Source organism: Alosa sapidissima, chromosome 6 (genome assembly GCF_018492685.1).
Source record: "Alosa sapidissima isolate fAloSap1 chromosome 6, fAloSap1.pri, whole genome shotgun sequence".
NCBI lineage: Eukaryota > Metazoa > Chordata > Actinopteri > Clupeiformes > Clupeidae > Alosa > Alosa sapidissima.
The window spans coordinates 8,125,848-8,142,872 of NC_055962.1; the positions used below are offsets into that span (position 1 = coordinate 8,125,848).

General features: G+C 42.7%; 3 protein-coding genes across 6 annotated transcripts in view; all 3 read left to right on the plus strand.

Annotated features, from left to right (window-relative positions):
- Nucleotides 1–3,842, plus strand: part of ak9 (adenylate kinase 9) — a 35,739-nt gene extending 31,897 nt beyond the window's left edge. For both annotated transcript variants that reach the window (XM_042094572.1, XM_042094573.1), the window contains 5 exons: nt 460–629; nt 1,334–1,432; nt 1,742–1,844; nt 2,395–2,509; nt 3,456–3,842. In XM_042094572.1, the coding sequence (XP_041950506.1) occupies nt 460–629; nt 1,334–1,432; nt 1,742–1,844; nt 2,395–2,509; nt 3,456–3,670 (702 nt within the window). In that variant the 3' untranslated portion in view covers nt 3,671–3,842. The remainder of the gene's footprint in view (nt 1–459; nt 630–1,333; nt 1,433–1,741; nt 1,845–2,394; nt 2,510–3,455) is intronic.
- Nucleotides 3,843–4,273: 431 nt separating this feature from the next.
- ppil6 (peptidylprolyl isomerase (cyclophilin)-like 6) lies at nt 4,274–6,929 on the plus strand. 2 transcript variants are annotated; one of them, XM_042094577.1, is made up of 8 exons: nt 4,274–4,444; nt 4,534–4,629; nt 4,811–4,999; nt 5,408–5,470; nt 5,609–5,756; nt 5,917–5,976; nt 6,391–6,526; nt 6,660–6,929. In XM_042094577.1, the coding sequence occupies exons 1-8, from the start codon at nt 4,367–4,369 to the stop codon at nt 6,805–6,807; spliced, it is 918 nt and encodes a 305-aa protein (XP_041950511.1). In that variant the 5' UTR covers nt 4,274–4,366; the 3' UTR covers nt 6,808–6,929. The 2 variants fall into 2 exon arrangements, with proteins under 2 accessions (XP_041950511.1, XP_041950512.1); XM_042094578.1 differs by having other exon boundaries at nt 4,277–4,444; nt 6,696–6,929.
- A 374-nt stretch (nt 6,930–7,303) lies between these two features.
- On the plus strand, nt 7,304–16,737 carry cd164 (CD164 molecule, sialomucin). Of its 2 annotated transcripts, XR_006032270.1 has the most exons (7): nt 7,304–7,522; nt 9,072–9,143; nt 11,271–11,339; nt 11,676–11,774; nt 12,059–12,142; nt 12,290–13,219; nt 13,271–16,737. XR_006032270.1 is itself a non-coding variant. In XM_042094580.1 (6 exons), the coding sequence occupies exons 1-6, from the start codon at nt 7,453–7,455 to the stop codon at nt 12,448–12,450; spliced, it is 555 nt and encodes a 184-aa protein (XP_041950514.1). In that variant the 5' UTR covers nt 7,304–7,452; the 3' UTR covers nt 12,451–16,737. The 2 variants fall into 2 exon arrangements, 1 of the variants encoding a protein (XP_041950514.1); XM_042094580.1 differs by having other exon boundaries at nt 12,290–16,737.
- Nucleotides 16,738–17,025: the final 288 nt, after the last annotated feature.

The window sequence follows — 17,025 nt, forward strand, 5'->3', positions numbered from 1 at the left end:
AGGACCATAGACAGTAAAATAGGACTGAGCAATAGGTTAAAGGTCAAATAAAGACCTCAGTTTTATGGTTGGGACAGAGAATTTGTGGTTTGTGGCAACAATAAGTGCGTTGGTTCATTTACAAGAGTTGTTTACAGAATCGTATTAATCACTTTGATAATTTTCACATAATAAACAAATTAATCATAGGTAGTGTTACAGTCTGCATGTGGCCCATTCATGCAGTTGTCTACTCTGGAGTTTTATCGGTTGCTTTGTTGACAAGACGAATTCACTTACTGTAGGTGCCACTGTGACAAAAGTATTTTGCATACAAGGTGCATTCTCATACAACAGAAATGTTACAGGGCTCAATGTATTTATTTACTGTACCTGTACTATTGTTTACATGTATTTATTTATTTATTTACTGTAACTGATCCATTGTTCATATTTCCGTTTCCGTTCTCTGTTACTCAGAAATTCCTTGAAGCTCCAGAGTGCTTTGTGATTCCCGGTTGCCCGTACTCTCTCCCCCCTCCCCACCTGTTGCCACGGAAACTGACTGTGGCACAGGTGAAGAGTCGGTTCCCCCAGCAGGTGGAGCTGAAGGGCTATTGCCCCGTTACTTACGGCGATGGGAAGCAGAGGTACAGCCATTCACAGCCAATTACTGTAGTTAACTCCAGTTGATCGAAGATAACAGCATTAAAAACTCAAAGACACTGTTTGTTTCCGCCCACATCTAGATGAGAAGCCCACATGCTTATCAAGGCACTTATACTTTAAAATTTAAAGCACCATGTTTGTACACATTATGTAACATAGTATAACACAAACTAATAGCCTTTGTTGAAAAGTAATTTTGATTGTGGTATTTGATCGCAAGGTCATGTAGAGTCTCTAAGTTACTGGCAACCTGTAGATTTAAACAAAACACTTACAGTAAGGTGATGTTTCTAAGCCATGTTGTTTGGGCACATTCCCACTGATATTGGGTAACAATCTTTCAGTGGGGGGCGCTGTGGCTCAACTGGCCACAGCGCCCATACCATATACGGGTCCAAGCGTCCACGGGGACCGTGTCATTTCCCGATCCCACCCCGTCTCTCTCCCACCATTCCCTTTCAGTCTCTCACTGTCCTATCAGAAATAAAAGGCGAAAAGCCCACAAAAATATACTTTAAAAAAAAAATCTTTCATCAACAGGCAAACAATTGGTCACGGCACTTCCGAACAGGCATGTGATCACCTGGCAACATTACTCAAATCCATTTTCCATTTGCCGTCGCCTTCTGACTGTCTGAGTGCCCAAACTTGGTCTCTGTGGTAGTAAGTGTGCATCTCTGTCCAGGTATGAGGCGCTGGTCAGGGGGAACATGGAGTTTGCCTTAGAGTACCGGGAGAAGATGTACACCTGCGAGAGTGAGGAGAAACAGGAGAGGTTCCTCAGGTAAGCTCTGACCTGGGAAATCACAAACTTTGTAAATCCCACTCAAAAATCTAGTAAAGGGCAGGCAAACTCCTGTGAATGTTTTGGAAATGGGTATGCTGTTTTAATCATAGGCATGCAGAGGCATTTATTGCATATGTACATATACACCAGAAGGTTTATGTCATAATGTCTGTAAATATTGTATTTCTGTTTTGCTGTTACAATGCTATGTATGCTGTTTAAATGCACTTAATGAAAGAGGCTTATGTTAATGTTAATTATGCCATTCTCTCTCTCTCTCTCTCTCTGCCCATCTCCTTGTATTAGGATGCCTGAGTTGTACTGGGACCAGAAGCTCCCCCATAAGCTGCCTCCGCTAGGAGAGCCCGTCCAGCTCACCTCTCTGCCCATGCTGGGCTACCTGGAGCAGGTCGGAGTTCTCATCACAATACCACACAACTTAAGCTTTTAAGTTTTAAGCTTTGGAATTAGTTCCATATAGTAACTGCAGTGCATACTTAAACTCATCATTTATTGGATCATAATACTGATATTATACACACACGGCCGGCGATGCGATGGCGGATTAATGGCTAAATTGAATAGAATCTATTGAAGTGAATGGGGCAACGCATACGGCAAATGGAACGACGGCCATCGCATCGCTCTAATCGGCCCCTTTCTGTTTTTCAGGGCGATTTTTATATTCATAATAGAAAACAGCTGTATGGTCAGTGTATCGCCACTGAATCGATGGGTGATCGCATTGCCAGTAGTGTGTGTAGTAAAGCGATTAACAGAATTCCACCGTCACGTTTGACTGTCACATCGCCGGCCGTGTGTTGGGCTTTATTGTCCATGTATCTAACAGGAATCACACCATGGATATGCAGATGCATAACACTGGAATGTGTGGAATGCAAACATGTATACTAATTCCAATGAGTTCATTTTTTGTGTGTGCACACATGCATATGTAGGGTGTGGCAAGGTCCATCATTAAGGCGATGACTTCAGTGGGCTGTATGAAACCCAAGTTCCCCTTCTTAAGTGTGAAGAAATCTGCTCTGCTGTATGTGGCCTTTTACCTCAAAGGTAACTCAATTACCTTCTTCTGAGAGAGAGAGAGAGAGAGAGAGAGAGAGAGAGAGAGAGAGAGAGAGAGAGAAGAGAGGAAGAGATAGAAAGTCATTATAGCATAACATCTTAATCAGTTTGTATAAGCACCACGCTTGGAGCACTGGCCTAACGGGCCTTGCACATTAACTTCAAATTAAGTTACAATATGTGTGCCAAATGACATCATGCCTCAGGTTATCATATTCCATGAATTCTCAAAGATAAATAAGCTCTCCAACACACTTCTCTCTCCCCAATCAACATTTCATCAACTCAGAATTAACAAGATCCATGTTCACGTTTATGCAGAGATCTTATTAAAAATTCAGAATTCAATAACCACCATTCTATTCAATTGATTTTCATATTTTGATAAATGATATAAGATAGACAGATCTTGTTAATTCTCGGTTGACAGTTTCCCTCTCTCCTGATGTTCCTACTGTCTGTGGTCACTGCTGCTTTTTTAACCCAGATGTGTTCCTATTTTTCTTTAATGACCTTCTTAAGAAGCAGAACCAAAAGTTGAATATGTGACGTTTCCTTTCAGAGAAGCAATACACCAAATGTGTGAAAGTCTGAACCACAGTCTTTCTTCCACTTCCTTATTCTGCCTCACCCTCAAGTGCTGGTTCTTATCTGTAACATTGCACCAATGGGTGCAATGTTACAGTTATCTGTAACATTGCACCAACGGGCATTCAGATTGAGAAGAGTCTTGTGTAGATAGACATCTATCTGTTTACATTTACAATCTCTGTTCAGTTTTTTTTTTTATTTTACAAAGCACCTTGATTCATTCTGTTGTTGCTTTTAAAGATTACTTGACTTGACTTTTCTCATTAACTATGTCCTCATCAATTAATTAATTAATTCATTAATTCATTCATTTTCTCTCTTTCTCTCACACCCCCTCTCTCAGCTTTTAACCCACGTCTCTCTGACTACACCCGCAAGAAGTACAAGCGTCAGCTGGCCCAGTTCGAGGAAAACTGTGAGCTCATCACCTACCTGGGCTCCACCATGACAGTGAAGTACCGAGAGCCTCAGCAGCAGCCAATTGACTTTGAATATAAACTGCAGCGCTTCCTGTCTCTGGGGACTTGCTGTGGACTAACTCAACTGTCTGGCAGATAAAACAAAAGCATTTTAAGACTCTGATTGTGTGGTTTTCATACAACAAAATATTTTTTATTTTATTTTTTGTCCCTTAAAGAGATTTTTGTCTGGCATGTGGTCCTCATTTCAATGTCATAGATCTATGTAACTTTTTATTTCCTGTAGGGATTAAAGGAAATGTTGCCTACAATACGTTGTAGATTGACTTTATTATTGTGCATGAAAAATATTGTTATTGATGGAGGGGGTTAAACAAAATATACTATTCATGTGAAACCGCTATTACAATATAACAAGATTATTCCAGAGAATTTCTAATATAGTTTTTTTTTTTTTTTTTTTCAAACAATAATAATCTCACAGATGATAACAAGCAGAGGTACAAAATATATCAACACAAAGAGGACAGATCTGAACATAATATAGTTAAGTTAGTGTCCATGTAAAATTTGACTTCATTTTTGAAAGCTGTAAAACATGAATATGAAATGTTCCCAATAACAAGAGCAGATTTATCGTAAACGTATAATTTCTATTAAAGCCTACATTTATTATTTTTATTTTGAGGGTGTTTACGAGTGTATGTCACGTCCGCTTGGTTACTATGGATACTTGACGTTTGTTTACAACTTCACGCTGTCGCCAGTGTTGCCATCAAAGATTCTAGAGAGTCTTTGGTTGCCAGATTGATGTAAAACGTTTGGGATATGTGCCATGGCTTCCAAGCAGCTTGTAGAGGTTGTTGGTCTTATGAAAGAGCATAATTTTCAAATTGCGAAGAGCATTGCTGAGGTAAACGTTTTTGTCAGTGATAGCTGTTGTTTATGGAGAAACAGGAAAACAATTGAATATCATCCTATAACTTCCTCTTGCTGATCCAGGGATTGAAACAGAAGTTTCCATCTTCATTCGCAGATCCGACCATTCATCCGCTGCTAGAGTGCGATTGGCATACATATTTAAACAACAAGAAAAGGGTAAGTATAGCCTCGAGAGCTTGTCAATGTCATTTTATTATGCAATGTTAGCCTTCAGAAAATCCTAAAACGTTACGCTAAATTCACCGGTAACTGATTTAGAGCGCAGTCAGCTCACTCTAATCCTCTAATCGTGCGTGAGTGTTGCGGTGATTGATGATCTTCTGTATATCATGACCAGGAGCTAAGAGGAGAGGTATGGCAGTTCGATGCTCCCCTAATGGTATACCTCAGTGGCCGGTTGATTGGAGACGAAAAGGAGTTAGCTCGGTGGGCACACGAGGTCTGGGGGTTCACCCTCCACCGACCCCATGCGCTGAACCTGGCCCTTGCTGAGGACTACTACACCAACCACCTGCGTGATACGGGGGCAAGTTGTACACATAGACAACCAGATAAACAAAGCCACGCTTATAGGATAATACGACAATATTCTATACTATAATCCTGTTACAATACTTCATTTATGTTTATTTAATGTAATTTTATATAATATTTGCTGGAACCAATAGTCATGTATCGGTGATTGTGGTAGGTAGGTAACTGTCCAAGCAATTAGTGCAGTTAATGAGATGATAGCGGATGATTTCAGATTTATGGTTATATTGTTTGTTTAGCAGATGTTTTTATCCAAAACTTTACAACTTAATTGGATAGATGCTAGTTAAAATGTACATGTTTATACGTACTGGGTAAATCATTCCACCATGGAGGAACCATGAACAAGTCTTGACTGTGATATTGATAGTTAAAAGGAAATGGGATTTTCTCTGTGCAGCACATGTTTGTGTACATGGATGTGGAGATCAGAGGAGTGGTTGCTGGGCGACTATTATTTGAGGTGAGACAACATTTATCAGACCTGAGAGCAACCAGATAAAAAAGAAAATTAATGTTTCATTCAGATACTTAATTAAAATGTTTGTGTGTGTGTGTGTGTGTGTGTGTGTGTGTGTGTGTGTGTGTATATGTTTTCCAGCTGTTTTGTGATATATGTCCTAAAACGTGTGCAAATTTCCGAGCTCTGTGCACAGGAGAGAAGGGTCTATCTGACAGCGACCTCATGCTCGCCTACAAAGGCTCCTTAATTCACAGAGTTGTACCTAACGGATGGATCCAGGGAGGAGGTATTTGTCACACACACACACACACACACACACACACACACACACTAGCATACTTTTTTTTATAAAACATTGAAGCACTCCTCAATCCTAGGGCCTAATATACACTCGAGAAATGGAAAATGTGTGTGTGTGTGTGTGATATGATCTTCTCCTGTTCAAGACATCAACCCTGCTGGGAAAGGCAATGGTGGAGAGTCCATTTATGGCCCAACATTTGAAGGTATTGCTGACCCTTTTGCTAACTTCTTACTAGTCAGTTTCGCCTTGTGACATTAACACATGGCCACACACACATTTGCGGAGTCACAGGTGTTCTAAACCACAAACATTCACTTTGACTATTTCTGATTTATGAGGAAAAGAGGAATAAGGCCCCAGAAAGCAGAGCTACGTTTTGTCTTGTCCACTGCTCATGATGCCTTGGCACCTGTATTTACTTTTTCAGTTTATTTTTTGGGCAATTAGAGAGCAGGCAGGAAGCAAGTGAGGGAGATGAGGGGGGTAGTGGCTTTAGGCCGGACCTGAACCTGGAATCTTGTGGGCACGGGACACGTAGTGACACCAACGCTGCTCTACAGCTCCCATGACAGACGATGTTATTTCTGATAAAGTTGCTCTGCACACCCACTCGTAGATGAGAGCTTTGCTGTATCACACAACAAAAGAGGCGTTCTGGGAATGGCCAACCAGGGTCCCCATAGCAACGGATCACAGTTCTATGTCACCCTGCAGCCGGCACCGTGGATGGATAGGAAATACGTGGCATTTGGGTAAATATGCACATTTATGTTGCTGTGCCTTTTAAGCACTATTCTGTTCTATTTTGACTTGATATAATGAAATTCTTTGTTGTGCTCTTGACCTCACCCTCACTTCAAGATGCAGTATGATGTAGAGGGCAAGTGTGTGTGTGTGTGTGTGTGTGTTTTACTTCTTCAGGCAACTGGTTGAGGGCACTGAGGTACTCAAGAGTCTGGAGGACGTGCCCACCCAGAACGAGAGACCCAAAGTGGACTGTAGAGTGAAGGACTGTGGAGAGTTCCAGCTATGACTTTCAAACACACACATACACAGCTACATTTACACTGGTTTCTATGTTGTTGTTCTTTTCCCCAAAGCTCACTAATACCTCATTAGTTTAGAGTTTAAACATTAAAATTATACAAACCTAAAGTGTTTTAGTGTGTCATGTGTACAAACTGTTTTTATGTGTAGAGAGAGAGAGAAAGAGAGAGAGATCGAGAGAGATCTGATGCTGAGCTGACAAATTCAAAGGCATGAACAAGTGAATTGGTTTCTTAACCAAAAGCTCCAGCTTAATATGCCCAGTTTCACACTTTCACACTTCATTTTGTTGTTTCATGCTGTGGGTTAAAATGCTATAATATATGGAATCACCAAAAGTGGCATGGTTACAGTCTGGGATATGTCAAAGTACATACAAAGTGTATCGTTTCTGTATCTTTATTTTCTTCCTTGGTCTCATAAAGAAGCGGAGAAAGGAAGGAAACTGGGATGGACATAGGTAATTTGATGAAGCGTAGGAGCGTCTAGAAACCTGCCACATGACTCGAGGAAAGCAGGAAGTGGTAAAAAGGAGTCACCAGAGTCACCTATTACTGAAATCCCGCATCCAGCACAAAACACTTTGTCAGTACCACCAGCGCTCTAAAAGGAGAGGAAAGGAACCGAAAAAATGTACTGGAGACTTTTTCATGTGACATTATTTCTTGTCGTCTTCGCAGGAACGACATACGCGGAATCTGGTGAGTAGTTTGTTTGTCGTTTACCTAGCTAGGCGGCCGAAGTGGACAGCGTTAGCTAGTCCGTTTTACGTGTGCACTTGAAAGCTAGGGCTACCACCAGCTAGCCTGCTTGCTATTAGTCGTGCGCTGAGGTTATCCAATTGTTCTGTGAGAAGTACCCCCACGCATTTCTACGGTACAATTGCCACTGGCATATAAATTGTGGTAAGCGTTAGGGCGTTTTGTCGGTTAACAATGTTATGGTGTGGAGACTCGATAAATCGTTTTGCAAATAATACACCTAACTAACACCCTAGGTTTGATAGCTAACTATCTATAGCTAGCTGAAGTTAGAAGACCACACTAATTATAGCTTTCTTGGAAGCTCGCGTGCACCGTTGGTTTGTACTAAATAACAGTTGAAATTGCAGGTCTACTAGCTGCTAATATGGCTGGTCTTGACCAACTTGTGCATTTTCCCCCCAAGTCATTGTAAATGGTGTAATATGATAGTTGTGTCCAGTGTGGCGTCTGGGTCTGTTTGCTAGCCAACATGTGTGTGCCTACCTTCCAGCTGTTTATTATGTAATGGGCTAACAGAGCCCATGGCTGTTGGCTCAGCATGTATTTTAGATTTATAACGTTGTGCAACGAAGGCTGTTTGTCGAGGTCACAAGGGCTACGGTTAAGGAGGACCATGATTATCTGGCCCTGTCTAATTTCAACGTGGGACAAAGAAGCTAAAAGTTACATCCACGGGTGGAAGTAAAAAGAGAAAATGTAACCAACATTAAATGATCGCGATTATAGTTTGCAGTTGTCGTGTCTACAAATGCAACCTTTTTCTTCAACCTGCGACCCAGGTCCCCCATCAAATCCAAGAGGAACGAGGCCAACATAGCCTACCTCTTTTTAGTACCGCATCGAAATCTTTTTTCGTCTTGGTTCGAGTTGGTTTACAGTCAGCGTCTGATCCAGTAAATGAATAATTAAATTGGGACAAAAGTGGTTGATTCAAGCACACATTAGTTAGATGTTAAATAATGACACGGAGGACAGAGGAACTGCTAACTGGAATGACATTGTCAATGACATTTTGGCCAAGCTACAATGAAGAATGAAATGAAACTCCTACAAGACAAATTAAGAAGTAAGAGGAACTCTTAATGTTGTTTTAAGAGCTAAGGTAGGAGTCCTGATACCCTTTGCAAGCTTGGAGCTATAGGAGTGGATGTACCAACCTGTGGTACCAACACGTTCTGATCATTCTCATCGCAGTGAAACTTCATATGTGGAAACGAGATTAGCTATGTTTGCGCAATACTAGTTTACTAGTTTAGCAAAAATCGACCAAGACAATAAGAGTTCCCAGTATAACCATGGTGATGCTCTCCATAATGGCCAACATAGATCACAAACAATGAAGGATTTGTTCAAACTTGTGAGATCCGGCCTCTACTTAAGTTAGAAATACCTAGAGGAGACCTTTAGAATTATGAGAACTGCACTGGTTGATTCAGGGGAGAGAGAGAGAGAGAATATAATGCATTGTTTTATGTGTCCCCTTCAGAATGTTCCACAATACTGATGTGTGACGAGTGCTATAACGCCAGTAAAGACTGCAGCTGGCTGGAGTGCGGAGGTAAGTTTTGTTTTTTCCCCTTCTCTCTCACACTCACACACACACACACACTGTGACGGTACATTCTGGGATAGAGGGTCATTAGAGAGGAACAGCAATAGTTTTTACTCTCTGAGTTTGTGCCCATGTCTGTCCGTAAGCTCTGGAAAGACGTGTGTGTGTTCTAAAAAGAGTGTGTCAGAAAGTTGCTCACACATGACCTGGGTTGGAAGCGATCTTGTTTCTCGTTTCGTTTTCTCTCTGTCTTCCACCTCTCCTCCCCTCCCCCTCCTCCTCCCTGGTGTGATGGGGTCCACTACAGAGGAAGAGCTCTTCTATGTTTCCACCGTGTGAGAGAGGGTGTGTGTGCATAAATGTGAGTGAGCCGGCCATTGTGGATTTTGTTGACGCTCGAGAGGGTTTCCATAGCCACAACATACAGAATACAGAGATATACGTGTTTCTATGTGTGTAGACTATATCTGTGTGTATATTAGCTGTATAGCTAATTTACGAATGAGGTTTAAAGTTGTTAGCCCAGCCATAATCTAACCAATAACAGCCAAAATGTATGTATGTGTGTCTGTGTGGGAATGGTGAAGAGTTATGAGTGGTGTGACTTCTATCTGCTGGTAAAGAATGGAGTGAAATTGACTGGATTCCTACAGATGAAGATGTCTTGAATTCTTTTCTGATTTGTGGAGTCAGTGTGTGTGTGTGTGTGTGTGTGTGTGTGTGTGTGTGTGTGTATGTATGGTACTGATCACTGTTGGGCTGGGAACCCTTAGCAACTCCAAGATCAGCATTTTTTGCAGTTGGAGACACACACACACACGCACACAAAAACCAGTGCTGGAGGAATTTGAAAGTTCATAAGTTCGAAGCACACACACGCACACACACAAATGCACACACTATGCACACACATGTTGCATGCAGACACATGCTTTTTCTGTGAAGGAGAAGAGCAGAAAGCAAGACAGAGTAAGAATAGCAGGAAGGAGGAGATATCCTGATTGCTGAGTGTGTGTGTGTGTGAGAATCTTCCTTTCGTTCTTTCACTCTTGCTCATTGCTTGCTTCCTGTCTGTCTTTCTTTTGTATAGCCACCTACTTTGTCTTGGTGGTAACACACTTACTCATATTCACACCCATCATGACTAGCCTATAACCCTCATCAGTGCGTACACACACACACACACACGGGCATGCACTCTCTCTCATACACACACACACACAGGCACGCACTCATGCAGATGCAGTACTCACACCTTTGATGAGTATCAGCAGCAGTGGTCAGACAGGATTGAGCAAGTTTGAGGTTTAGTGCATCAGCAGCAGTCTATACCAGACCAGCGAAGTTCAAGGAAGATGTGCATCTCAGATCTCGCTAAACAATGGGGCATCTTGCTCATCTTACTCAAACACAAACATATAGCATATACTTGCGCTAGATGTGCTGTTGGTTTAATTCAGAAAACAAAACTTGCAGCAGTGAACAAAATTCACAAATCCACACACTTACTCTGCATTTGCCCTGACATTTAAAACGAGACATTGAGAACTTTGAAAAAGCACTGGTAGTTTACTTACAAGACGATTTATACAGACAGTATCTTCACGAAGTTTAGCGTTTGCAGCCATCTTGAATTTAGTCACGATAAGTCGAGCAACGAGTAAGAATGAACAGGTATGATAAGGGATCAGATTCCAAAAATAATTCAGTGGAAATGCATGGATTCCAGTTGCTGCTACTGGAAGAAACTGGAATCCATGCATTTCCACTGATTTATACAGACAGTATCTTCACGAAGTTTAGCGTTTGCAGCCATCTTGAATTTAGTCACGATAAGTCGAGCGACGAGTAAGAATGAACAGGTATGATAAGGGATCAGATTCCAAAAGTAATTCAGTGGAAATGCATGGATTCCAGTTGCTACTACTGGGGGCTGGCTGGCGGAGACAGCAGTGCCAATACTCTGTTTCAGCCCTACAAAATCAATTATGTTTTGATGTTAAACTTGTTGAAAGTGTTGATGGCGGTTATCTGCCGAGTTCAATCTTGTCACCGTGGCTACTCTGGCCTATTCTGCTTGGCCCCCTCATTGCTGCTTGCAGCTATATTTACTGTTTCTTTTGTGTACCCCAGAAGCAAAACCCCAGTGTGTGAACGAGACGACCACCAACACCACCAACTGCTTTAATGCTACTTGTGCAGGTAGTAGAATGAGTGTATAAGTCATATAGGTGTGTGTGTGCGCGCGTGCGTGTGTGTGTGTGTGAACTAAATGTGCATAGGTGTGTGTTTGATAACTAGTTGTGCAAATGTGTGGTGGTAATAATGATTGTAGACTGAGGTGTGTGTGTGTATGTGTCTGATAACTAGTTGTGCACGTGTGTGTGTGTGTGTGATAACTAGTTGTGCACATATGTGTGTGGTGGTAATAATGATTGTAGACTGCGTGAGTGTAGACTGAGTGTGTGAGTGATGAAAGCAATCAGTCAGTCGCTCTTGGTCAATCTGATGTGATCTGCTCCACCCTTTCCTCTTCAGCCCCAGCACCAACAGGTGTGGCCACGACCCCCGCCTCCCTCCCCACTGCTGAGCCCACTAGCGCTAACATCACCAACTCTACTGTCGAGCCCACCTCAGGTACACACACACACACACACACACACACACACACTGAGCCCACCTCAGGTACACACACCTGTGCACAATTAGTTATCACACTCACACACACCTCCCCACTGTTGAGCCCACCTCAGACAGACAGACAGACACACACACCCCACACCCCACTGCAAAGTCAAACACTTCCTGCTGTACTATTGAGAGAATGGACTTGGACTTGAACCTGTTAATCCTAAACTGTTCCTGTATGGAAAAGCATGTGGTACTATAAGGTGTCTGTGTGTCCTGTGGTCTCTTTGCAGAATCTATGAACACAACAACAGCACACCCTCCTGCCCCCACCACCCACGACTCCAACACCACAGTCCCCAGCTCTGCAGCCTCCAGTAAGTCGTGTGTGTGTGTGTGTAAGCTGAGAGGAAGTACTCACCACGAGTGTGTGTGTGGAGGGGGGTGTGTGTTTACACTGCAGTATGTCTCTGTAAGTGAGTAAGTCTGTCTCTCCATCTCTCTTGTCTCTCTTACCTTGCCAGACGTAACCGTGACGACCGTGGCTCCGTCCCCCTCCAAGTCGTCGACGTTTGACGCGGCCAGCTTCATCGGGGGCATCGTGCTGGTGGTGGGCCTGCAGGCGGTCATCTTCTTCGTCTACAAGTTTTGCAAGTCCAAGGACCGCAACTACCACACCTTGTAACACACACACACACACACATAAAGAGACGCACACAAACGCGTCCGCTGCGTAGAGGCATCACACTGGACACACACACACACACGCTCATGGCCCCTCATTTTTAGAGTCACAAACACAAACATACACACACATAGATTGCAAATCCTGACTATATAGGCCTAAATAGATAAAAGCCATGTGCATGTGTGCTCCCTGATGCACACACTGACTCATGCAACATCACCCTCCCAAATAATGACATCCTAATGATATCTGAGACTCCTTCATGGTCTTGGGCAAATAAAGACATATGCATGAATCTTGAATATTTACATATACACACACACACACACACCCACCCACATTTTCCAAGACAAATGCCTTTATTTTGAACACGTAAGATGCAAACACATAAAAAAAAAACCTGAAAGCAATTATGTCTCATCAGCGTTCGATCACAGACCTGTGTCTGTACTGAGGGTGTGTGTGTGTGTTTGTTTGTTTGTGTGTGTGTATTATCCCTGACCTCCAGAGGCCTGCCAAGGGCAATCTGTTTGGCAGAGCAGAGGCCAAATCAGCCGGGAGCTGCAAGTGCTTTTTATTTTTTTTCTCTCCCCTCACCTTTGGAGGTTTTTTGGCGCGTCTACCATGTCCACTGACAGCTAACTGAAATAGCCATGCTGTAAAATGCCCCGCTCACATTTACGCCCCCCCCCCCCCCCCCCCCTCCAGTCACCCCAAGCTCCCTTCCCACTCTGTGTTCATTGCCATTAAATAGCGCGGGGGGGGGGTCCCTAGTGTGGCTACGTTTTTGAACTTAACGTGGTCAATTAGTTGGTAGCACGATCGTGTTGACGCCACTAGGACAGGCTCCCTCTGCTGCTAATTTGTAATTGATGAAACGTGTGTGTCCTGTGAGGTTCTCGTATCTCAACGGCCCTCTTTCAAGGCAGATCAAGTGTCTGCATCTCTCACATTATGAAAGCAGGACTTGGATATTTTAAACCATAAACCGCCCAATGATCATCTAACACACACTTGCATCTATCCATTACTATTTAGCAGCAAGCAGGTGAGGCATAGTGTGGGTTTCCAAGAAGCTTATTGGTTGGTTTGCCAACAGCGTTTGCAGGTGTGCAGTTTAAATCCGCTATGCTAATGTGTGAGGTCAGCTATTGAGTAATGCAATACAAGCCACTGCAATAACAGGTAAAGACCTCTGTTGGCAGTTGGGCTCAGTAACTTGTGCTTGCAAGAAAATGGTGATTTATCAAGATCCCACATCACCACAATGAGATATGTGTTTTCAGATGGTGTGTTTAGTTTGTTAGATTTGCCGATATATGTGTGTGCGTGCGTGTCTGTGTGTCCGACGCAGTCGTGGGATAAAACGTGTGTCTTTTGGGAAGCCAAAAGAGGAAGCCATGGCAGACGAAGTGCCTTCAGTGTTGACTCAATCAAGAGGTGTCTGAGACGAAGAGGGGCCGTAGTCTTCCTCCTCACTCAAGAGCTTTGAATGTGTTATGAGTGTGACTGCGGAATCCTGACGTGTGTGTGTGTGTGTATGGATTTGATGTTGAAGGAAATGGATGCTCCAGCTGGACTGATTGCTTTAATAACTATAAGTCGTAGTCAGTGAAGATTTGATGTTGATGCTTAATTGATTAACTTGTGTGTCAGAGGGGAAATCATCTTTGTATTTCTACTTTGTAAGAATGACACTTATGTGTTTTACAGGCCTTTGAGCTTTTTGACTGCTGTCATGGATTGAGCATGCTTGTAAGCGTGAGTGTTTTGGCAGTGAAGAGACCCTTATTTTGAGACCCTTATGACTCTAGCCTTATGTTGACGTGTTTTTTTTTGTTTTGTTTTAAATTGGCGGGGGTGGATGGTTGCTGGGACATTGTGTCGATCATGCTCCGACTACTGGCCATCATAGCCTGGAGGTCAAGAGACTCCAGGGGTTGACCGTTTGCTCTTCTGCACAATTCTGTAAAATGATCCAAACTCAAAAGTGACAGCATTTCAGGAAGACGTTTAGTGTAGAGCTAACCATTTGAATTGTAGCTATTACAAATAATATGACTGAATAAATGAACCACACCCCAATCTAAAAGACTGATGGTAGAAGAGAGGTGGTGATGCTTATTTTTTTGTTTGTTTGTTGGTGTTGCGTTTTATTGGGTTGCTTGTGGTGGCTTGCAGAACAAGGCCTGTATCTGGCTAGCTCCGCGCTGAGCCTGCTCTGAGCCCATTGCTATCTGTTCCAGTTGCGAGTGCAATCTGGAAAGATGTTGCGGGAAGAAAACATATACATATACATACACATACACACACATGCATAAAGATGCTCACACACACACACACACACACACACACGAGGGTCCTTCACATCACAACCTATCAGACTCCTGTTTAACACCACAAAAAGCTCCCATCACAAGGCCATTTTGTTCTGTGGGTGGTGGAGTGAGCCCCATGCTGACAGTGTGTTCCAGCTTGAAGGATGGTTCTAGAACTTCACTGAGATTGTGCTGGGTAAATATCTGGGGGCCCCCCTATGTGTTGATCTGTCTTGATGCATAAGCCCAGTCTGAAGGATCCTCATGCTTGCCACAGTCTTTCTACCAGAAATCATTGCTTTTAGTTTTCTTTTGCTTTCTTGATAGTTTGGCAGCAGAAGAGTAGACATATTTCTCGCATTGTGCTCACATTTGTAGAGATGTTCTTTTCTTTATTATATATGTGTGTGTGTGTGTGTGTGTGTCGGGAGGGGGGGGGGGTTTGGTTATTTGGTTAGCGCAAGTAATTGAATAATTTCCTTGTGGGGGGGGGCTTAGACTTGCACAAAGAAAGCTTGAATACGCAATACACATTTAAAAAGGCAAAAACAGCCAAAAAATGGAAAAAAATAAATAAAAAAAAACGTAAATGCTGCAGACTCCTTACACCACTCCGTTAACGCTCACTTAGTCAGGTCCAACCAGAGACTGGGAGAGGGACCTGTTTCATCCCAACCACCTTCACCCACACGCATCACCTCCCACCTGCTTGCCTCTTAGCCTAATATTCACCACTCCACAACTGCTTCACGTGTATTGCCTTGTACGATTTCAATGAGGAATGCATGGTGTGTATTCGCCTGAATGTTGGTTTTTAGTTGAAGTAAATCTTTGTTTTGTTTAATTAGTTGGGTTTGTTTTTGTCTGTTTTGTTTTAATACAATAAATCGTACATTTGAAAGGGGTGTATATTTAATATTGCATAGTTGCCAAAACAGTGCTAGGTTTTTTCCAAAGATTCAATAGGAGGCGAGTCTGAAGGATGCGTAGAAACCATGTGTTCTCCCCGGCTCTTTAAGGAGAAAAGAACCTCCCACGTCTGCTCTCTGGGCCCTCTCATTGGCTAATTGGTGCCTCCCGGTGTCAGGGGACGCCATCATTACCGAACAGAAAATCTCAAAGTTCTACTGGAACCTTCGCCTAAAACAAGTAGACTTCTTTTTTTTTTTTTTTTTGTCCTGAGAGCCTTTTAAAGCATGCCAATCCAGTTCTGGAAAAGTGCCTTAACTGATTTCTGTTTGGAGAGTTAGGCTCTACTAGGCCTGTCTGAATGCTAGTAAGCCATAAAGAGAACGGGCCTGCTTTGCCTGGCTCTAATGGGATGTTGAATGAACCCGTTGTGCTTTGCCCGAAGGCGAGCAATTGGGATCAGGAAGTGGCCTTGACAGCCCTCTTTGCACCTCTGCCTCAGTGCAGTCACGTGGCAGCCATGTTGAAGTCAGAGATGAGATCAGAAGGTGGCTAGCGTGTCGACACGGGGGATGCAGATAGCAACCATCTTGACTTAGATAAACTTGAGGTCCATCATCTTATGGAGGTCACTAAAAACCTCATGCTTGCAATTTGATTCTTTGTTTTTAATCAGAAATGTGTTTCACTTTGTTGCTTGCCTCTGTCTCTTTTTTTGGCCTACAAATGAATATTGTTACCTTTCTTGCCTTGACTTGATTGAACAGTCAAAATATTCCACAACTAAGCATTCATGTGCACACCTTTTCACACACACAGCCACTTGTTCATACACACTCTCTCACAGTCATGTGAGTGTGTGGAGATGAAGTTACATTGCCATGATGCTGCCTTAAGATTGTGCCACACTGGTGTAATGTGTGTGTGATTTTGTTTTTGTTTTTCCTCCCTGAAGTTCTGTTTTGCCTTTTGGTTTATTTTTGTTTGTCTAGTTTTGCGATTAGATTGAAAATGTTGAAAATCAATGAAATAAATGTTGTGAGAACGGTTTGTGTGATTCATTTGTTTCTGTCTCTTTCTGTGTGTGAAGGGGATGTTCGATAAACTAAAAAAAGCTACAATCGGAACGTCCAGTTCTAGCACACATTTCTAAATTGATACTTTAACTGTTTTGCTACAAACTGACTACTGAGTAACATTCATTGTCGACAAATGATTGAACATGTACGTTTCCAAAAGACACTTGCACAGAAAATGGCTGTAACAGAATACTATTGATATCAACTCGTATGTGTGTCCTTTTTGCTTCTCCCATGCTGGATCCTGATCTCAGCGGAAAGAAGCA